The sequence below is a fragment of the Lucilia cuprina genome, chromosome 2 (genome assembly GCF_022045245.1).
Source record: "Lucilia cuprina isolate Lc7/37 chromosome 2, ASM2204524v1, whole genome shotgun sequence".
Taxonomy (NCBI): Eukaryota; Metazoa; Arthropoda; class Insecta; order Diptera; family Calliphoridae; genus Lucilia; species Lucilia cuprina.
In genome coordinates, this window is record NC_060950.1 from 22,205,197 (window position 1) to 22,229,976 (window position 24,780).

The window sequence follows — 24,780 nt, forward strand, 5'->3', positions numbered from 1 at the left end:
TATTATATTACGTATTATGAGTGGACCCACAGGTTTACGAGCCTAGCTATACAAATTAGATGTGGTAATGCAGACGAATGTAGAGCATGAGGAAAAGGCAGTGAAACTCTGGAGCTCTTTCTTTGCCATTATCAGGCATTTATCGAAGTAATATACAATTATTTTGAGAGTGATATTATTCCGGAAATAACATTTCTTCTGAACACTGAATAAAAAGTTCTTAGAAATTACATCCAAAAAACTGAGTTTTTGAACACTAAAAAATAAAGCATTCAGTGAACAAGTTTCTTTTTTTTATAACAACAGAGCCGATTTTGGCCTAGGTGCATTTCTTCAGATTTGATTGATTTTTTGATTTTGAAATCAAAATGTATAATGCACGAGATCACCGAATAATTTAATTCTTATTTCTTGTTTGCCGGATTGACGAGATTTCACACAGGAGGCTACCAGAACCTGAACATATGCTTATTATAATGTAAAATTTTTTACTTGTACGATTATTTATAATCTTGCCAATCCTTTTCGGTAATTGTTAAGAGTCTGACAGTATTTTAGAATCATCTATCACGACCGATCAATATTCGTTACACATCATCATAATAATTGAAATCACAAGATCTTCATACATATGTATCTCGATAGATTTCTGTGTGTAGCCCAGAGTGGTTGTGTTGGACTAGCTGGACTAGATAATTTCTATGTATTGTGTTTATAAGACTTTCAGTTAAGGGACATTAGCACTATAAAGTTTGTAATACAGTCAACAATTACATATTCATTGCTAAACTTAAACTCCCATTATGTTTTAAAAACGAATCTATCACAAAATAATGATGAAGCATATGAATCAACGAATTGGAAAACACTCGGGGAGTATAAATGACAGGCAACTTATACCACTGCCACTACTACCTATACTGCTAACATTATCATATTAACGCTATAACTGGTGGTAACAAATAGAATGGGTTTCTTTATTCAATTGCCAGTATTCAATACACCAAAACGAATACAACAACAAAATATTTATATGACATGGAAAGTTTCTTTTGTGCATATGGCTTAGTAAAATACACTCTCACATTTAGTGTATTTTAAAGGATTTATTTTCTTTCATACTTTTCTAATATTTACATTAAAGATATAAGTCGTCTGTCTAAGGAAAACATAATGTACGAGTATGAATATGTAAATTGACAAACAAATCACTCTAGAGTTTTTCCGTTATTCGTTTTTTTTTATGTGAAAATTATCCTTGAGGGAGGTGTAGAGTGGGTTGATGGTTTAAGGATAAAGTTTGAAAATAATATGTTTGTAAACATACATAGACACAAACACATATTTATATGCTCATATAGAGCCTTAAGTGATTTTGTATTTTGGCAATACAAACGAAAAAAAAAAGATTGAAAAAATTTTGAAAACGAAAGGGAAACAAGTTATTGTTAAAATTTCACTTCTTATGGAATTCATAAAGTATGTAGCATCAAAATAAAAATCTCTAAAGTAATTTTATTAACATACAATACAATTCCCTTATATATGACCCTCACCACCCCCTTCTTGCTTAAAAACAATCTGGTAAAAAAATATAGAAAAAAAAACTGTCAGTTCATGTCATAAAAAAGTATCAGATTTCTTTTATTTAAATGTTGAACAATAAGAAAGTTTCCAATGTTTATCATTGTGTTTTTATTTTTTTCAGTTCTTAACAATTTTTCATTTGAAAATTGTCACTGACTTAAGTAATTTTATTGTCATCCTTATAATGACAAGTGTGTGCGTATGCAAGGATATGCGAGCTTGTAATGTATGCATCCGTTAAAGTGTTACCGCCTTTAGGCATATAACATGAAGAAAAAAAACAAAGTTGATATTTTTGTGTTCTTATTTATACATAAATGTATTTTTTTTTTCTTTTATTTTCCAAGTATTAATGTTAATATAATGTAATGTACGAATATATCCTTGGGCTGAATCCATATGTACGATTATGACTTTAAATTGATTTAATTTTGGCTTTTGTTTGGTTGTATAAATTACACAGTGAAAAGCTTATTAAGTTTACTTTATAAAATTATACGTATTATTTAATTTAATGCAAGTGTAGTAATTTTTAAAAAGCCTTGGGTTCATAAATATTTGGATGAAATTTAATATGTACTTAATTCATCTATTTTTATCCTATACCACTTTAGTGGGGAGAGTAAATTGGGTTTGTGCTGATGTTTGTAACGCACAATAATATTGGTCCTATACCCACCTTAAAGTATTTCAATTGGCTCAGAATCGATTTAGCTAAGTCCGTCCGTCTGTCCGACCATGTAAACCTTGTAATAATTCAATGAAATTTGTCACTTAATCTTCTATTGACCCAGGGACGTGACCTATTGAAAATGGTTAAGTTCGGTCTCCTAGCCTTCATACAACTGAACACTCGAATAGGGCTTGTAAACCTTGTAATCAAACTACAGGTCGCAATTTTTGAGATAATTCAATGTACATGATCTTTTTTGGTACCGTAAACGAAACGTGGTACCTTGCCTCAGATATACTTAACCCATTTATTGATGAAAACATAATTATGAACTTAAAAGCACTATTTGGCGGGTTCAGTTAATAGGGATGCTAGGCGATATATTGGACCGATGTTAATCATTTTCAATAGGACGGACATAGATAAATCGACTTAGAAAACGATTCTCCGTTCGTTTGTCATAAATAAACGAAGCGTGGTACCTTGCCTCAGATATACTTAATCCATTTATTGTTAAAAACATAATTATGAACTTAAAAGCACTACTTGGCGCGTTCATTTGATAGGGATGCTAGGCGAACACATGGACCGATGTTAATCATTTTCAATAGGACAGACATAGCTAAATCGACTTAGAAAACGATTCTCCATTCGTTTGTCATAAATAACTTTTATAGGTTAAAAAATTTTGTTTACCAAATTTTATGAGGATCAGTCTAATGGATATCCCAGCAGTTCGACAAAGAGTCAATGCATACGAAAAAGCCAGTAATTTCCACTAATAGTTAACCACCTGTATGATCGTAATTCGAATGTTTTGGGTCTATGTCACGAATGTACCTCTTGTAATCGAGAATGAAAACAGTCGTCACTTTAGTGTCCTCTTTGTAAGCGATTGCGGAGACAGTCGTCTCTTTACTGTCCTCAAGTAACCTAGAGAAAAATGCTTTTTTTGTTGTACTTCCGAAAGTAGTTATTTTACAAATCTTTTGGAGAAATGATATTACTTTCTACTAATATATCACAATCTGGTTGACTCAAATTTCAATCGTCACATTATTGTCCCATAGTTTTCTAGAGAGTTGACACTTGAAATTTTTAAATTTTAGTTCCATTAATATCTTACACCATGGCTGACTCCAATTCGTATGTTTTTGGTCTTTCGTCACAAATAAACTCTTTGTAATCAAGAATGAAGACAGTCTTTACTTTAGTGTCCCCTTTGTAAGCGAGAGCGAAGGCAATCGTCTCTTTACTGTCTCTTTGTAGGGTGTAGAGTGACGATTGACATATTCGTAGGACAAGCCCATGTTGAAATGGTCGGTCACCTGGGTAGTCAGGTGGCTAGGGGCCACCACAAGTGGTAGGTTAAGTGGTCAATTCTGGACTGTCCCGTCGAACTGCTGGGAAGTTTTACCTCCTTACTAATGTCTATATATTGACAACACCAGCTTCGAGGGAGAAGTCCGAGCAATAATGGATAAGTTTAAATCTAACGGTTATAGGTTTAAATTTAAGACTTATAAACTGATGTAAGAAAGCTTTAACTATGAGAATAAGCTTTGTCGGAAGCCACTCGGAAGTAGGCAACAAAAGAGAGAATTTACTTGCTTTAAATAGATGTTGATCAGACGAACGGGGGCCGAATTATAAATATTGGGGCGTTAATCCCATAAGCCCTAATAATGAAACGGTGGTCAGATCAGAAAGCTCCTAACGCGAGCAATTCTTGCAAGTCTGAAGTATTTTTATGAGTCACACAGGATAACGGACACAACTAATCAAATTTAAATGTACGGATACAGACGAATGTAGAGCATGTGAAGAGGATACTGAAACTCTGGAGCACTTTCTTTGTCATTGTTAGACTTTTGTAGAAATTAGATTCAAATATCTTGGAAGTGAAATTATTACGGATCTCTCAGAAAACCTTCTTAGGAATTATTTAATAATAATTAATTCCATAGAAAGGAGCACATAACTAGTTTGGAAACGTAAATTATACTTAACCACAGAACTGAAAACGTTTTTAAGGCGTTCTTTGGTCTTAATATTAATAGAATATAATATACTTAGCAAACATTCACAAATTGTTTTTAATTTGGCAAATATGTAGTAATTGAAATTTATAATCGGATATTTATACTCTGTACTTTATAAAATTAAATTATCTATGACTATTTTTATAGCAATTTATTTGTATAAAATTTTAAATAATTAATATTTTAATTTACATACTTATTTGAAAGTGTAGAATGGAAAAAACTAACTTTCAAAAACACTATGACAAAAAATATCAACATTGCAATTTAAAATTACACTTATCAAAAATTCTATATTTATCCATTGATATAGAAATGTAAAATTATCTGTTCATTCCGCTTATTAACTGTTATGTTAGGTAAGGTTGAGATAATAGAATCAAATCTAAAGAAATGCATCTAGGCCACTATAGGGCTAGTAATGAATTTTGTTTGGAAATCTTGGTGGGAAAACCGAAGTTTTAAACTTCGTCTGATATTCAAAAAAGTCAATTTCAATGATTGTGATGAATATTTTTTCTAAAATAACATCAATCCCGAGATATTTCGATTTAAACTCAATGAAAGTCTGACAATGATAACAAAAATGTCCTACAGTTTCGTTGTCTCTTACGCATGATCTACATTCGTCTGAATCCGTCTAGTTCTGCATAGTTTTGCCTGTAGTCCAATGTTTTTGAATCAACTCACTTCCAGTTCAGTTCCCTTTATAGCAAGCATATTCGTTGTCGATTATTCCCGATTGGCCTGATACCCATATACCCTTACCTCTGTAAGAGTATTCGGTTAAGAACTTTTATGAATACAAGTTCAGGAATTCTTTAAACCAATCTATATCGAAACTTAGCCCCATTATCGTTTAACTGAAAGTTATTCTGCCGATTAAAATATTTTTGTATGAAAACTGTCAATTTAACTTTAAGATAAAGAATAACTAGACATTGTGTTATTGGGGGTTAATATTCAAATTCTCCTTTCTGAGTTATCGATCATGATCGACAAAGAGGTGACATACAAATCAAATCTCAAGTTGTTCAGAATATGCTCTGCATAGAATATGATCTCGATTGTCTAGGTTATTAATAAAAAATCAATCAACACTGATGGTAAAAAAATTAAAGGTTCGGGAATCTTTAAGATGAATTTGAATGAATCTATTTCGCAAATATATAATACCCTACACCTGTTACAAGAATAAAATGTGATTTAGTTTTCATAATAATAAAGCATTTAAGTTAAATTGTACCTTGACTCAGATATATTTAAGCCATTTGTTGTTTAATGATATTGAGGACATTTAATTAAAATTTAGAAGGGGGCTTTTTATAGGGGCTAGGTTCAAATGAGGTCCTAAATTATAAAGTTCATGAGGGTCGTCAAGGATATTATGGAATTTGCTTTTGCTGCTTTTTGTCAAGATATATTGAACATAATTTTGAACTTAAAAGCCCTATTGGGCGGGTTCATTTGTAGGGTGGCTAGGTAAAATAATGAACCGATGTTAACCATTTTCATTGAATTATCTCTAAAATTGTGACATGTAGTTTGTTTGCAAGGTTTACAGGCCCTATTCGGGGGTTGAGTTGTATGGGGGCTAGATGAAATAATGATTTTAACGATTTTCAGTAGGCCCTGAGATAGTAGAAGATCATGTTCCAAATTTTATTGAATTATCTTCAAAATTGCGATTTGATTACAAAGTTTACATGGACGCTCAGACAGACAGACGGACGGACATAGCTAAATCAACTCAGAAAATTATTCTGAGCTGATTAGTATACTTTAAGATGGGTATAGGACCAATATTATTGTGCGTTACAAACATCAGCACAAACCCAACATACCCTCCCCACTTATTTAGTGTAGGGTATAAAAATCGAAATTGAAGTGGTCCATTGCATTGATTGTCTTTACAAGAGCTCGACCTGAGATATGTTGGCACAAGCCTAGACCGACCGAAAAATCCAAAATTTGTCTATCATATCTAATCGACCATTTATTTTCTCTTCGTGCATATACATACCTAAGTATAAATATATGTATGTATTTTTACTTAGGTATACATTTGTATGTTCTTTTTTTTTGTAGGTATTCATATAAGCCTTGGATTTGAAAGTGGAAAAAAGGCTTTTGTGGAATTGAACTGAATTGCAAAATGGTTAAAATAAACAAATGATTTGAATGAGTATTTGCTATAGTATTTTTGTTCGATATTTTGTTTTTCCTAAAACATACATAAATACAATAAATGAATGCGTTATACGAACTATAGTAGTCTCAAAGTAACACTATTACACTACATTTTAACAATTTCATACAATAAACAATTATTCGTGTATGTATACATACATGTAGTGCAGTTGAATGTAGTATGAAATACATTACAAATTTACAATTTACATAGAATAATACAAGAGAGAACGTTCGTTTGTTTATAGGCTCTAAAAACTAAAACTTGAAATAAAACAAAACGAATTTTGATGAAAAACAACCATAAACATACAACTGATACACACATACATATGTACATACATTCATTCATTCTTTTATATTGAAAACTGAATTTGAAAAACAATTTTTAGGTATTTGCGTAAATCAGCTTTTTCAGGTTAACAAAATCAAATTTGTACTGAATTAAAACGAAACAAAACAGAAAAAAAGAGAAAAATCTAGAAGACCTATGAATATTGGACTACATAAACCAAAAGGATACACTTAAACATTCAAATTTACAAATTATAATAGGAGGTTCAATTCATCAGTAACTGAATAAATTGTTCGCAATAATAAAGAAAACTTTACTAACTAAGAGCGGGTTTTTGAGTTTGCAGTCAAATGCCAATTAATAATCAGATTAGTTAATCGGAAAATAAATTTATTCTGATGTTTATCCCCTTTGATGTTTTTGAGTACAAGATTAAACTTCGCAGTGTTGCCATACAGGAATGTCGAGAGTTTAACGTTAGCACCTGCCTCGACGGCCTTATCCCACGGTGGTCTTTTTCAACCACTGGCTAGACTTGAGAACGGTCTACTATCGCCCCCTTTGTTCTTCAATGAAGAACGCAGGTGACAATTTTTGTACATTGGTTCTGACCGGTTCATGCACAAGTAGACCGGTAGACCGAAGTACGATCATCAATAAGCAGTAGACATTGTTCTTACTCACAGGGACACACTGTGGCAATTCTGATATGAACAGAGTAAACCCTGAACATATCTGGACAAGGAAGGAAAATTCAATGGTATCAAATGAATATGATACCTTTCATCCATCATCATTCAACCCAGCACACATCTAATTTATACGACACATTCATGTCACTGGCAAGCAGATCACTTTTAATGAATTATGTGAATCGATCCATCATATCTCCAACCCGATTATGTTGCAAAACCCTATCATATACCACGTTAAAGATACCTGTTAGACCGATAGACCATTTTTAAATTTCACATTCTCATGTACGCTTAGGATTAGGAAGAGAGGATCCGCCTGATTGTGGTCATAATGAAAATTCTGTAGTAGTGATATAATTCGAGAACCATTGTCCTATGGAATCATATATTAGCCAGCTTGAGCTTGGCCAGTATGACAGGTGGTTTTGATGATTTCAGTCATTAAATGTGTTTCAGTTTGAACAAGTCAGCCAGTTTGCGGTCGTTTGATAGCAACTACATATATCTGAATTAAAAACTCTGCAATAATTAAGTAGAGGACTTGATTCTAAATCGTTTAATATAAAAGCCACCCTTTAAATCCACCTTAAGCTATTAAAACATACGTTGGGTGAATCGAACTCATATACAGAATGCCTCTCCGGAATCGAAACAAAATGTATTCATCGAAATGAAATCCAATAGTTAACATTCAGGTGCTGCCAATAGGTCAGCTAGTATCCACTAAATTTTGGTTAACAGAGCCTTAGTTGGCGTCGTCATTGCTCTCGCGATGAGGATTACAATATTTATTGGGTTGTATTCAATGGCTGCACAATGAGAAACTTTTATAGTTTGCAGTTAACACCCTAGTAGCTACCAACCTCTCGCTTGCAAGTATAGACATCTATATAAACTTTACTTGTCCAGTTTACTATCAAGTATCACTCCGAGGTTCTTCGTTAGATCAGTAATCAAAATTCTATTCAATATTTATTGAAACGAAGAAGCTCAATTTTCGTGGCAACAGAAAATTCACTTGATAATTCAGTGAACAAAGAATTCAAAGCTACATTACCGAATCGAGAAGACAAAACATCTCCTGTGATGTGCCACGACCAGGAATGCTTAAGACATTGACTCCGAACTTCGTTGCACTAATGACCCTTTATAGCAGATCTCAATGAGCTGTTCAGTTTGTTGATCAACTCCTAATCTGTCAAACGCGGTTATGATGGTACTACACTCAACAGACACAGGGGAATGAATCTAATTTCTTGAGAAGAAAAGACACAAGACTAATTGATTAATACATCATCATTAGTAGGTTGTTAACCTACCAGAAAATGATTGTACAGCTGAACGTTTACAGAATCATTGCAGGAATTATTCCAGTTGTCAAACAGTTTATGAATATACTTAGATCGGTACAACAGGTAAATTTTACGCAAAAGAAAAAGCAGAAATTAATGAAAGCTTTTCTTTTCATGTTTCTCGTTGTATTTTTTTAATGTTTCATATTTACAGTTACTTCCATCCAAAATTGGGGAGATCTGGGGCGGAAAGAGACCAACGACAACAAGGGATGTCCCTTTTTGACTCCGCAATTGCAAAGCGGAATATAAAGTTAATCGTTCGAAAGGAACCTCTCTTATAACACTATACCCACAAAAGGCATTCAAATTATCTTATCCTGATGTAAGATATTAACATTTTTGTGCAGTACCTATCGGCAACATAATACTAATTCCACTTAAAAATTTGTTATCGGAATTATTATTTAACAACTTATAAATGAATCCACCTGTACTATGTTGCACTTTAGCAAAGGTTTATAAATAAAACAAAACTGTACAGTAAAGGAACAAAGGAAACTAAACCCCCGTTCTCAAAAAAAGTCGAAAAACCCAATCAATCAAACTAAAGGGGGGAAATCAACACAGAAAAAACGCGTACGCAATGCAATTTTCCAAAGAAAAAAAACTACAAAAAAACGAGAAAAGGAAAAAAGAGTGCGAATTGCATACAAGTTTATATAGAATAGTATTACGGACCTTTTTAAACCAAAATGCAATTTTAGCAATAGAAGACTAACTATTGGTGCATGCAACAACATACATATAGATAAATGGATTGCTGCAAAACAACAACTACACATGCCACAAAATCTCTACGTTTTAATGTATGATGATGTGTATTGTGTAGTTGTGTGCGTTCACATACAATCAAAATCCTAAATTCCATTTGAATTAAAGTTGAGTTAGTTTTGTAAACCAGCCAGAGTAACTATCACTACAACTGCAACAACACCATTCCAAACAAAGAACCAAGTATGTAGTAGTTCCACAAAAAAATTTTAAAATTCATACTAAACAAAAAAATAAAACAAAATTTTAGATGAATGTATGGATTTTATGCAACCAAAAAATAACAACCCAAAAAAAAAGCGAGCCGATTTTGATTTTATGCGAAAATTTCAGTAAATATGTTGTTAGTTTAGCCTTACCAGTCCCCCATTTAAAAAAGAAAGCTTACCCCAACGCATATACAATGGCTATTACACATCAAAATATACAGAAGTGCATGGGGTGTTTTAAAATTTAAAAGAGTGAATTAATTGTTTAAATTAATTATATTTTTATCTATATTCTAGGGAAGACATCCCGATTTATAATTGAGACAATAATTCTTAACAAAAGCGAAAACCGTTTGATAATAAAAATGACAGAATAGTATAGTAACAATCACGATAGCTACAAAATATTGGAGACTATTAAAATTATGGAAATTCGCAACTAGAAGGTTACGAGAATAAAGGTTTCAGCAGGACTGCCAACCAAGTGCAAACGAGTACTTCACTTTTACTTCTAAAGTATCAAGGTAAGTAAGTAATGACTTTGACATCTTCTTTTGTTTAGTAACCAATGAAGGTATTCGGAGAAGTAAAAAGGATACTCTTCTGGCTCGGCATCAAACATAATTGTGGAATGTGTGTTAGGAAAATTTAAACGTAGGTGTGTTCGATTATCTATATTTGAAAAATATCCAGAATGCTTTGGTTCCGTCATCCCCCAGGGAGCATGTTACCTTAATGAAACGTCCCATCATGGTGTTATTGCAATCCCGGGGAAAAGAGGGATTGGCTACCACCAGTCTGCCGCGACTAAAAACTGGTGATGCCACTTCACTCCTCGGACATTCTTTGAAATGATTTTAAGTAGTGTCAACCAGAGAACCATTCAGTACCCAATAAAGGTATTTGGGGAAGTAAAACCAGTATCAAAAAAAGGATACTCTTCTGGATCGGCATCAAAAATAATTGGAGAATGTGTGACGAAAGGTGTGTTCGATTATCTATATTTTAAGAATATCCAAAATGCTCTGGTTCTGTCATCACACACGGGGTATGTTACCTTAATAAAACATCACATCATGGTGTGATTGTAATGCCGGGACTATAAACTGGTGATGTCACTTCACTGCTCTGACATTGTTTGGAACGATTTTAAGAGGTTTCGAACCAGAGAACCTCATAATATGGTGCTACCAGTATCAGTAGGTGGCCAGTTGCACGCAGGACTATGTCCTGTCAGGTCAGTTACTTAAGGTTCCTTTGGGATCCACATAGTGGCTGTGGTTCAAACCCAAACGACAACAGATACTCCACAGAGTTGCTGTTAAATATATACGGGCCGTATACCTAGAATAAGTGAGTCGGATCTTGATCTCTTTAAGTATGTCGATTGAATGAGAAGTATGCTGGTTGAAAGATGATGGATGGTGGTTCAAGCCCAAATTTTCGGAAAAAGTTCAGTTGCGGTTAAAAGACTGATGCACGGGTTCGGTGTTGTTACCGACGACAACAGATACTCCACAGAGTTGCTGTTAAATGTATACGGGCCGTATACCTAGAATAAGTAAGTCGGATCTTGATCTCTTTAAGTATGTCGATTGAATGAGAAGTATGCTGGTTGAAAGATGATGGATGAATGATGACTGAATTTTCCATCCTTGTACAGCTATGTTCGGAGAAAACTCTGATCATACTAGATTTACAGTACTGTGTTTTCTGTAAGAAGAAAGTCTTCAGCTTATTTGATGGATTCGTACTTTGGTATACCGGTTACTCTAGGTGCAGTTGACGACTTAAGAGAGGCTATCCCATCTGCAGCTTTTAAACGGAAGCGATGTTTTCGAATCTCGGAAGTTAAGCAATGGGATAGCAATGGTCAGAGATTAGATAGGTTAAATACTTGAGCAAAGCGCACGCTTACCGGAGCTGAAAATTCCCTATACATACAAAAATTGTCATTGGCATGTAAGAACCCTAATGGACCGTTGGTGAAATGTCTCAGAATCTTACCCAATAAGGTCAACACGGCAGTTGATGCAAATGAACACTGAGTTTCTCGGGCCTTTTTATTATTGGATGCATGTTATATAGTATGGGCCAACGTAACCGACACAGCAAAAGTTATTTAAACAAATACTAAGAGTAGGTACAATTTCTTCAATATTATCCCGTTCAACGAAAGCAAAGATTAAGGTTTACTGAATGTTTCACGATCTTAAGGATAATAAAATAAAGACTTAAATCCTCAATCATATCATCCAACGGGTAATGAGGCCATAACTTCTTTGATTTTTGCAAAATAGATAACAAAAGTTTGGAAATGGATATATGATGATGAAAAATGAAACAACACTTTTAAACATCTGCTCTTTCATGCCACTATAAATGATCCAATGTTTTTGTGAAATTTTATTGTATAGAATACACTTTGGTTTGCCAGGTTCTATTCTATTTTTTTTTTTAATTTTTGCAAGCTACAGCGTTTAGTTGATGTGCCATCAATGTGTTGGTGTTTTTTTTCCAAATCTATAGAACATAAGAGTTTTGGGAAAAAGTAGAGCTAGCACAACCTATTGCTGTATTGTAAATTCAGCTTGAGTGCTTTCGTTTGTATTTAGTGGTATACTTAAAAGCATTCAAAATCCACCTACCAATTTGTAATATTATTTATAAAAGACCTAACGAGCGATCGTCCGAATGGCGGACAGACCGACCAACCAATTTGTAACTCCCATTTAAATCATGCATTTGTAACCACAAAAGAAAAAATACTGGTGCTGTTACTCCTCACCCATACGTACACTCAGTTGTTTGTGGGAGCAGCAACTGGGGGTTAGTTGATTTTGTCCAGTTTAGAAAGAAATGCGAATATTTTCGTGTGAAATTGCATAAATATATTGTCGTTTAACGGTTTTTAGAATTTCAAAAATAAACAAAACAAAAAAAAATAAAAATAAAAAAGATTGCTTGGTTTTGGTTATATGACCTCATACATTGGCATGGTCCTTTCTTTTTCATATTTGAACATGTCGTGTACTAGTAGTTACTAGTATTTCTATTTTTATTTCCATTTGTATTTGATTGTATATTTAGTCGTGTGTGAATCCACAATTCACACGTTTTTGTATGATTGAACAATTTGAATATTCATACTTGTATTTTAGGATTTGGATGATTGTTGAAGAAGAGGATGGTAGTAAAAACTACAATTTAAAATGTATTTATTTTGTAGAATATTTTTAAGAATTTTTTGAACATATATTTGCAGTTGGTGAATCACCAATTCCAACTTTGAAAATCATCAATAGTGATAATTCAAGTTCTGCGGTTTCTGAATACTTAAAGATTTTGAAATTGTGATGAAAAGTGTTGTAAACTATTAGGCTGCATAAAAACAACAATATCTTAAAATCTAAATTAGATATTTTCAAATATTTTGTTCTTTAGAAACAGAAAGAAGGTAGAAAACCGGAGAGAAAAGTGTGAAATATTATGAATTCCTATCCTTTTAAAAAGGCATGTTGATATTATTAGAAGAAAGTCCGAAAAATCCACTCCCGTGACAAAACCTAGAATGTCGCTTGTCGCTACATCTCCTAGATCATCATGTTTTTCCTAGCCATTTCCGGCTCAAATTCTGTGTACGAGGACAGTCGCACAAGATATGTTCTATTGTCTCTAGCTCCTTCCCTCCGGAGGTATGTTATCTTGGTAAAGCCTACGCCTTGGTGTTATTGCAATACGGAGGTATAAAGAGGTGGCCACTGTTTGGCTTAGTCTTTGCATAGATTGAAAGAGGTCAGACCAGAGCACCGCATAATCTGGTACTACGGGTGGACAGTTGCCCGCAGGACTATGTCCTGGCTGGTCAGTTGGTTGAAGTTCCTTCGGGATCCACGTAGTGACGTGATTTAAACCCAAATTCACGGGGAGTGTGAATGGCGGTTAAAAGATTTATGTAAGGTAAAGTCAATATTTCGGGATAAATTCGGTGCTGTTGTCGAAACAACAGATACCCCACAGAGGAGTGACTGTGGGACTAAGCGTTAGAAATGAGTTGGTATTAATTGTATCAACAGGCCCGATAGTGGCCTAGGTGTATTTCTTCTGATTTTATGTAGTGTACATCCTCCTATCAACCTCATTGTATATGGTACGGGATAAATGGTGGGTAAGGCGGGCCTCACCCACCCGTCTACCTATAATAAATGTGTCGTATGTTTTTCTGTTATGAATGTGTCGTATGACTGAGATGTGTGCTGGGTTGTATGATGATGGATGAATGATATCATATACAAATGATATTATTATATTTTCCTTTCTTGTCCAGATATGTTCAGAGTATACTCTGTTCATATCAGAATTACTATAGTGTGTCCCTGTGAGTAAAAACAATGTATTCGGCTTATTTGATGGATTCGTACTTCGGTCCACCGGTTACGGTTGCCACCTGAGTTCTTCATTGAAGGATAAAGGGGCGATGGTAGACCGTTCTCAAGTCTACCCAGTGGGTGAAAAAGACCACCGTGAGATTAGGCCGTCAAGGCAGGTGCTCAAGTTAAAACTCTCGACATTCACGTCTCTAGCTCCTCTTCGTCCTCACACAACCTACAAAACTCATGTGTGTTAAAAACCCAATTACCCAAAAAGTGACCGGTTATCACGCCTACAAGAATTCTAAAAATCATCTTGTCCAACCCTAATAGTATACCGGTTGACTTGGCATTCAACCTCGGCTATAAGGCCTTAGATACCCTGTAATCCATCCAACTGTGCCAGTATTGGTTGGAAGAGTTCCTGAATTTATCGGAAATTTATATATAGTAATGACAGATCTGACCCTTGTCTGGCCAGTTCGTGTGCCCCATATATTACAGTGCACTGGAACCCAAAACAACCGGATAGTATACATCTGGAGTGAACTACATGACATTTCAAGGCCTTAAGTGCTGCCTGAATATCAACATAAACTGTCACCTTTTAATGTGTGTTTTCATCAGTACCATAGATTTCCAGATCGCTTAGATCTCTGCCTGGAAAACACTACATTTATCCGTAAGTGTGTATGACACCTTTATATTACAATCTATTACATAAACTCCTGCACATGTACCGGATTCCATTTTGGAACCATCAGTGAATATTGCACACCCTTCAAACAAAACCATCCGTGTTTCCCTGCTTGAAAACTCTATTTGGGGTGTTAAACCGGAGTCTAGTGTCATAACTAAATGATTAGAGATACATTATCTAATCCTTTCACTCCCTGTTAGGCAAATCTCGTACAAGATCTTAGTGTGACCCTCTGAGGTCTTAATAAAAATTACTACATAGAGTCTTTCCATGACATCTGTGATCACTACTCTTCCTCATAGCTATCCACCTTGGCTTGTTAGTTTCAATTTTTCTTCTCCGTGGATCCATGCCTGCCCTAAATTAATGCATGTAGGATATGTTAAAGGGTTACTCAGGATCTTTCTTTAGCTGTTCTACATGCAATAATAGCGAGAGCTTCCTTATCCACATTCAGATTCCAAGAAAATTTATAATCTAAGTATTTTACATTGTTCGAATGATTTATGTTTACTCAATTCAGAATAGGAAGAATCTTATATCTCTTTCAGAATAGAACATTAACCGTGAGATAAACCAGTATATCAGTAACAAATTATAATATGATAAGAGTCTCTGATGAACATCGACGCCACAATCTCAAGATTGAGAGACTATAACACTGCCGCCAACAAACCTGCTGGAGATACAAACATCAACTCCACAAACAAGACGATTAGTTCTGCACTCAAGCTAAGTATACCAAAATCTGTTAAGAACTCCTAGTTTGAACTATCGCTTAAAAATATAGCAACAGTTCCATGATGGGGCACTAAAGAAACACACATTATTTATTCCTTATGTACTTCTGTTTTAACTCTCATCTTCTTTCTAATGCACGAAAAAGTAAATAATTTAATTTATGAATTACAATTAAAAACGAAAAATTAGCCACATGAATCCAAAACAACCACACACAAATAGAAGTTAGAATATTCCACAAAAAGGATGAACAAACAATATCGAAAACAGTCAATAATTCTGCTGTTCAGTGTGTATTTTTCTTTGAAATATATTTTTTCTACTACTACTACTTCTAGTAAAGCATCCAGCGAAAATTTGGGGGTGGATGGGTGTTTCAGTGTTTAAGGTTAAAATACAAAATTTTTCTCAATGCTTTGGTCATCATTTTTGCAGCTGGTGTAATAAAACTCCCCATTTGGTCATTTGGCAATTATACCGATAAATTAGCAACAAGAACAATGGTACAAAAATCAAATAAATGAGCAGAGTTTTTCAAAAAACATCATACATGTATACAAGTACAGCAGAGGGGGAAGGTGAAGGTAGTATATATATGTATGTATGTATGTGTATCGATACATATTTATAAAATGACAATACCAAAGTAACAAAGGATAATAGACAGATAAGTAAATATATCGTGGATACATTAGACAAATGACAACAGCTCTACATCAATATAATACTGCAACAAAACACATGAACTTGTGCTATAAAATATTTACAAGTCGATAATTTTTAGCATTTTTATAATTTTGTAATGAAAACTAATTAAATAAACTTTAGATACTGTGGCTGCTATGCAAGGTGATTTTATTTTTAAAACTTTAACGGGGGTGTTTGGGATTTGTAATAATCCAACTGGTCAATTGTTTAATTACTTTTGAGAAAATTTTACAATTCACAGGGGTGAATATGTTATATATACCTAACTTTATTTCAGAACAAAAAAACATGTTATACCACATCAATATTTAAAGAAATCGGCAAATTTAGTACTCGATTTAAAGGAGGAAGGGGGATTTCGCAATTAAATGAAAAATTTTTTGAAGGAAATTTGTGAAAAAACTGTCGTTGATATAAATAATCATCCTGACACAGTACGAAGGCTTTCTGTAGATAAATAAATTTAAACTATTCTGCCAAGGGGGTCAAGGGCAAAGTTATACAGAATTTGTATACTCACCTCTGAAGGCAACAAACTATGGTTTACAGATTACACAGCCAAACACCATGATAGGGTCATAAATCCCTTCTAGGAAAACACCACATCCGACTCCAAAAGCTTCTCAAACTACACTTCTCGTCAGTTTAAACATCACCGCAACAAAAATAAGGCGAGAAGACGTATCGTAAGGAATTTACAAGATATTCGAGTCAATGTCATATGTTTCTACAACGATCGATTATGAAGGTCATCAATGATTCTTAATCATTGAAAACTATTGATACCGACGCTATATCTATGTTGATGTTAATAAATTTAGATGAACCTGAAGTTGGGTACCTTAAAAAAGTCCTCAACTTTTCGATATCTACTTGGATAATACCTGAAATCTGTAAATTGGATAGCTTTGTTTCCTTGCTTGAATATCACACAGCTCAATTATCGCCCTATTACTTATTGCTAAAACACTTGATGCACTACTACCGGAATTATAACATCTACATCCAGCAGATAACCAACATGAATTGCGTCTAAAGCAAAGCATAACAAGAGCTTTAAGCACCATTACCACATAAATATTCCACGGCCTTAATTAGGACTTGTGTCCTTGTGGCATTCAACCTATGAAATGTTTTTGATAAGGCCAATTTGATCTCTCTGACAACACCAAAAGATAGCCATTGTATTACAAGTTTCGACGAAAGTCATTTATAGAGTTAAGGATCCAGGAATCCAAGTCTCGAAGAATTAATCAGGGAGTTCCCAAATCTTCCCCTATCTCCTATTTCCCCTATATAACACTACATGCAGTAGATAACCAACATGTATTCCGACTAAAGCACAACACAACAACAGCTTTAAGCACCATCACAACGCAAGTTTTACACGGCCTTAAACAAACCTTATGTCTTTGTGACATTCCAGTTATTAAATCATTTTGATACGGTCAATCACGGCACTCGCGAGCAGCGAAACGCATTGAGCTCTCAAATGAGCATTCTTGCGCTCTTCCCTTTACGTGTACGTATGTATAAAAAACTAACAAAACCACCCAGCAAAAAAAGTGAGGAAAAAGAAGTAGAATTTTCACTACAAATAACATACTTGAAGTACTTCCAATTTTGGTGAAAAACCTATGAATTTTACATTAGCATGTCATTGGAGGGGTGTTGTTCATTTTTGACAACTATGAACTACATCTAATCTTATTCGTAGAAGCATAAAAAATCCGATATTTGGATGTCAAAAATAAACTGAATTCGTTCAATGACATTTCATTGGTTTTTCACCAAAGTTTGATGTACTTCGAGTATGTTATTTGTAGTGACTTTTCTACATCTCTTTCCTCTCTTTTAACTTGGTTTTCATTTGTAAGGAAATATTTAGTTTATAAAAGCGAAAAATATGTAATCGCATTTTTAGATGTGATTAAGAAGTCGTTTGTAAAATATAACATCAATTATTTTTTGCTGGGTCCCAACACGGTTTCTAAAAGTTGTTGTAAGCGACCAAATTTCTGAGATGCCACCAGCCCAAACAAGAGTTGCACCTTAATTGGATGCACATGGTGCAGTCGGTTCTGGCAAACTGTGCAAAACCATGTCCCGGGATTTAATTCCGGCACGGACCAAAATGATGCGGAGCAACAATGCCGGAATATGTTGCTCAGCAGCAGAAAATTGTATTGTTGTTACTGGCGTTGACAGCCCTTGGCCGAATAGTTCGGGTCATTTCGTCTGTCGGGGAATGAGGTCGGTTTTTATATTACATCTTACCCCGAAAACTGTTAGTCTTCCATTCGAAGAATTGAAAAATATCACCGACAAACATCCCCAACAACTCTCTTTACTACTTGGACAATAGAAGTAAGGCTAAGTTATCTTAAAATACTTGCTCTCACATTACAATCTGCAACAAAATGTGAAGTACAAACAAGCCGGCAGCACTTGGTAATAATGAAACCTTGATAACTAACTACCTGTCTTTATTTTCAAGTCAACGAATTGGACTTTCAGATGACATAAGAAATTTTATATACAAAGTGTATTTGAACTGTTAAAGCGTCTCAAAACTGATTTTATCCAGTGTTAGAAAAACTATGTTTGCTGCTAAGAATTACATTATTGCTTTAACTACTGCTCTAAACAATTGTCTGAAGTTGTAGCAGTGGCATTTGTTTTGCTTTATAATCATACGTTTTTAAAACTATTGCTACTTACAAAAAAGTAAATCTCAAATATAGCAGTAGTAATAAATTAGTAGAAGTAGAAATAGTTCTAAATAAAACATAAACTACAATTGGGGTAGTAGCTTAAAAATATAAATAATTTTATTGCTACTTTTGAAAAGTAGCAATAGAAATCTTTGCTACTAGTTGTTCGTTCTATTGCTACCAAATAATTGAGGTAGCAATAGAATAAAAATTGAAGTAGCAATAGAAAAAGTAAAAAACTTCGAAAACAAAAAATAAACTAACAAATACACATATCCCAACGGGAAAAATGTTCAGTATAGGGGCCTTACTAAAGGCATTATTCTATAGACACATGTACATCAAGTCGCATTGAAAAATCGTTTTAATTATATATGCTTACTTAAAAAGGCTTGTAGATGGTCATCTGTCGAAGGCTTTTTATAAGATTTTCAGTCGAAGAATTTGTATTCATTAAAACTTACAAAATTCTTATGAAGAAAATTTTCATGCAAAATTTGATACATAATCCTTGAAAAATATACATGAATCCTTTTAGTAGTGAACATAATGAGAAATTAATATCGCAACTTTATAATACGTAAATATGTCTTTAGAAGGCCCACAAATCGAAGTCCTAAATTTAATCCCGCAGCTTGTGCCTTTTTTCTGAATGACGTATTTTTTTTTTTGTATTTTAATAAAAAAATTATTTTTATGCTACCAAAATTTTAAGCTACCAAAATTTTAAGCTACCAAAAATTTAATTAGCATTGCTACCTAGAACTGCTACCAAAATAAAGTAGCAATGCTACCAAATTTTTAATTGTTGAAAAATATAATAACATTTATTGCTACTTGAAGAAAATATTTAGTGCTACTAATTGAAGTATTCAATTGCTACATTAAAATATTTAAATACCAATGACTCTACTACTATTATTAAAATTTTTGTTTTTTGCTACATCTTTAACTACTGCTACCAAAATCTAAAGGTAGCAGTAGTAATAGTAAATGATTTGCTGCTAGTTTTTGAAAATTTTTAACTACAAAAGTAGTTATTTTTCGTTACTACAGCTACTTGTAGTCTAGTTATTTAAACACTGATTTTATCAAACCGTATAGAAAATTAAAATTTTACATCTTTTTCCTTATTGTTTTTGCTGGGTAGCTAATACTTATTTTATTCATACAGAGTCCATTAATTTCATAAAATTTTATAGATTTTAAAATTAAAAAAGTATAGTATAATTTTAGGATTTGATATAAAAGATGTTCAATTGTATCGATGAATAAGAACAAACATTCTAACACAAAGTCGTAAAAACTTTTATCGGAAAATAAGAATGTGTGCAGATTCTTGTGGTAAGTCAGCAGATCATATTTGCAATCACCCCAATATCGCTTTAATATAATTAGTAAAAAATTTGGTTTTAACAAAAACATTATTTTTGCTACAAATATGTTTATTACTTATTAAAAAAATGTATCGTTTATTTATTACCTTATACTGGATAAAATATTGTTTTTAACCTTCGGCTGTCACAGCCACATTGGTTTCTACTGCCTTTGGCGTGTCCGATTTCATAAATGTCTCAACTTTGTTGGGTAATAAATGCTTTAAGGGCTCCAAAATATCTTTTTGCTGTAAATAAGTTATTTTCGTATTCTCCAGAGCATTTAAATTTACACCCAAATGACTGCTTAAGTCATTTGGCGGAAATATGGCATGTATACAACGTTGCAAATAGGGTATTAAATCATAGGCAAAACATGCACACAATTTGGTAAAAGTATCTCTTTCATTGGCTGTGAAAGCTTGTTGTTCCTGGCGATAGAAAGACAAAATGCGTTTGGCCACCATTTCTAGAGATTGTTGTAAACTATTGGTAACATCATTTGCCAAAGCAGTGGGTGCACATAAACGCAAATCATTTAGAGCATTCAAGTAACCATTACATAAAGCGGCCAAAGGGTGGAAATCTAACAAAGTTTCGGGAGGCGAATAAGATTCCAAATCATTTGCATCACTTGTATTTGCAGAATTTCTATTGTGTACTGTTACTTTGTTGATTAGTGTATATTTCTGCAATTCCTTTTCGAAACTTTGATTTACTACAGCAATGGCTGATAAAAATTTCTCTTTAATAACTTTAACAAAAATCGGCACCATGAGGGCTCTAAAATCAGCACCTACACGACTAAATGATAAACCGAAATACATACATTGTCCCAAAACTGTATCGAAAAGGACAATGCCTCGTTGTAAATCAAACTCCAAGGTTTTTAGGAAATCCGTAATCTAAAATCAAGATACAAGTGTGCTGTTTTATAAAGTTGAATGTATTGTTGTAAATAAACATTTACCTTTTCGTGTAACCATGATTGAAATAATCGTGATCCATCACAACTTACTCCTTGTAAGGGCTTTTGACTTGTTGCCGAACCTGTTAAAGTTTCTGCTGCTAACTCATCTTCTTCTGGGAATATGGCCTTGTATTGATTGATAATATTAAAGAGATTTACGCGTGTTACTTCTATAGTTTTAGTTAAATGTTGTTGAGCTGAAAAATATTTAATTAAATTAATTTTAATTAAAGAAATTTGTTTATATATAAAAAGGACCATACAGCTGAGGAAAAGTTTTAGAATTTGTTCTCAAAACAACTAGTTTTGGAACGAGTGCATAAAGTACTACTTCAGATTCTTAAACAACAATCTAGCATTAGATGTATACGTTTTCTAAAGCATTCTTAGAACTAGTTTTAGACAAAGTCTAGTAATTACAGACTAAAATGCAGCTTTTTGCTGCAGCAAATACTATATTAAACAAAGTCCTGAAGTTCTTTCCCTTCTTCCTTATTGAAGTTATTTCAAACCCATTTTAGATTACTTACCATCATCCATAGGTATAGCCTTCAATGAATTAGTTAACCAGGCATCTCTGGCTTGTAAAAATTTCAATTTTAGTTCATTTGTACCGAAAGCCTGCATTCTACGCAAGTAACCAACAATTTGTAAACATTTGGGCAATTGTAAATCTGTACGTAATTGAGCCACTAATTGTACCAGCATTGTATGCCACAACAACTCCACTGAATTAACAATACTCTACAAAAACAAAGCATTATAAAGGTATCTTTATGAATTTAAGAAATCTCACCTTAATAATTGGAATATGTCCTTGATTCTCACCCATCTTCTGTACATAACTAGCCAATTCTAAAGCTTCCTCATATCTACCCTCTCTAATGCAGCGTTCCATTAATTGTGGCAATTCTAAAATTTCCAATAATTGTGCATTCTTTTTTAATGTTATAGTATTCAAACGACGCTGTTCGTTAATATCCAATGATTCTTTTTGGAAATTTTCACATTTATCAATTAGTTGGGGCAATTTATCAATTAAAGTTTCCACCTGTGATTCGGCATTTTTAAATTCACTGTATATGGAACGTGAGTTTTCAGCGGTTTTAATAAATGTTTTATAATTCGAAATGGCCAAGTCTTGTGTTTGCTCCACAATATGTTTAGTTTCTTCGGTAAGACGTGTCTGTTCCTTTTTTAATTGATCCACTTTGTAGGTGCCCAATTTGTTGAGATAATTAAACAATTCCGGATTGTCACGTAAATTTTCTGCAAGGAAATTTGTTTAAATTTTATGATTTTTATAAGAGATTTCATTATAATTACCAGGTACACCATCGGGAAATATTAATTTTAATATTCTTTCGCTTTCTAAATCCATTTTAATTAAAAAATTATATATTTTTTCCTTTAATATCGGCAAATTAAAATTTTTCTTTTATTTTTGCCACGACAATAACAACAAAGTATTATCAGCTGTTTTTTGGGAAAACACACAGTGCTGTACTTTAACGTAGTAGCAAACAGTAATAATCAACCACTGTTGTAATAAACCGCTGCCTAAATGTTCTGTTCAATATCCGTTAATTTCAAAATTTAATATGTTTAACTAGCAGTTATATTAAAAATAATAGGATATATACATGAACTTTGTAGTTATGTTCCAAATTATTAATGAAACTATCTATACTCAGTTTACTTCGCTACCCTAAATATGTACATTATAAATAAAAATCCTACAGCACTATAGTGGTGGATGAGGCTATTTATATATGTTCATTACATTCTTTTGTTATTCCATTTTATAGGAAAAAAACTCAAAGTTAGTGCTCAAACAAATCTAAAGATAACAAGTAATATTTCTATATTCGGCTGTGCCGAATCTTATATACCCTTCACCAAGTATGTTTTAAAAAACAGTTTTTATTTATTTTGTATCTCTGCACAGATGTCACACATAACATACACACAAACAAATATAAACTGTAGCAGAAAGAAAAATTAACCGTTGTACTGTAATACCACCGTCAAACTGCATTACCACCCTCAAACAAATATCAGATGTGTTACGAACATATTACTGCTTTATCTCTCTTGTTATACCCACTTACCTTCGTGAGAACAGAACAGCGTCCAAACATACAAAAAAATACACAGCTGAATAAAACCAAATACATCTCCACACGCACATGTACATCTTTATCCAATTCACAGTGTTGTTGTTGCTTTTTTAACAAAGCATGAAAAAAATGTGGCTTTTTTAATGAAATTTTCAGAGATTGTCTCGGATTTTTGCTCATATCTCAGTTATTTATAGACCGATTTTGCTGATTTTAAATAGGGATCTTCTCGAAAGCATGTCTAACTGAATTATTGAAGATTCGGATCTCGCCGAATATCTGAAGACCTCTAAAAACTGATTTCAACAGACAGACAGACGGACATGGTTTAATCGACTCTGCTATCTATAAGGATCCAGAATATATATACTTTATAGGGTCAGAAAATTATAGAAATTACAAGCGGAATGACAAACTTATATATACCCTTCTTACGAATGTGAAGGGTATAAAAATCTGAAATGGTTATTTCGTAGTACATTTTAGGGCGAGATTTAACGACTTTTATTTTGGATAAACACAATACTTGTGATACTTAATACTTCACATTATTACATCCATCAGGAACACTACTTGGAAAATTCTAAAGACAAAAATTCTTTTATAGATAAGGGGATTTCTACCCCTTTAGAGCACAAGGTTTACATGGACAGCCAGCCAACCAGACGGACGGACGAATATAGCTTAATCAAAAAACGATTCTAAGCCGATTGGTATACTTTAAGGTGGGTATAGGGCGAATATTTTTGTATGTTACAAACATCAGCACAAACCCAATATAAAAATCACTATACCATATTGATTTCAAAGTTTTCGTGCAAAATTTTAGGATTTTGCTTTCCCAGATAAGTACTAGTCCGTCCCTTTTTTCCCTTAAATAATCACATTGACACTAAAGTGGTTCTGACAAAATTTTAGGACTCTAGCTGTTATATATTTTCAAATATACGAATATATCATTTTATTCTTATGGAGAGTATCACGCCCACTATAGCTATCCGCCCATTTTCTCAACAACTATTCTTATGGACTTAGATATTAGTGCAAAATTTTAAGATTTTAACTACAATAGTTTATTGTATAGGTAAATTAATTTTAGTATGTAATTCTTATGGAGGGTGCTACGTCCCCTATTAATAATCCGCCAGTTTTTTGTCCTAAATATTTGTCGATACTAAAGGACTCTAGCTGTTATACTTTTATAGATATACTAAAGCTAGGCTGTACATTTTGTCAATTTTGTCAATACAAAATTTGAGGACAG

At 33.4% G+C, this 24,780-nt stretch overlaps 1 protein-coding gene across 3 annotated transcripts in view; it reads right to left on the minus strand.

The window, feature by feature from the left end:
• LOC111680796 (conserved oligomeric Golgi complex subunit 8) overlaps nt 1-22,799 on the minus strand; it is a 66,884-nt gene extending 44,085 nt beyond the window's left edge. The window contains exons 1-6 of one of the 3 annotated variants that reach the window (XM_046956662.1): nt 22,723-22,799; nt 22,193-22,665; nt 21,927-22,140; nt 21,397-21,593; nt 20,534-21,331; nt 20,192-20,433 (exon numbers count right to left, since the gene is read on the minus strand). In XM_046956662.1, coding sequence (XP_046812618.1) covers nt 20,558-21,331; nt 21,397-21,593; nt 21,927-22,140; nt 22,193-22,665; nt 22,723-22,777 — 1,713 coding nt within the window. In that variant the 5' untranslated portion in view covers nt 22,778-22,799 and the 3' untranslated portion in view covers nt 20,192-20,433; nt 20,534-20,557. Of the gene's footprint in view, nt 1-20,191; nt 20,434-20,479; nt 21,332-21,396; nt 21,594-21,926; nt 22,141-22,192; nt 22,666-22,722 lie in introns of those variants that run through there. The other 2 variants (XM_023442503.2, XM_023442502.2) reach the window with 2 other exon arrangements.
• Nucleotides 22,800-24,780: the final 1,981 nt, after the last annotated feature.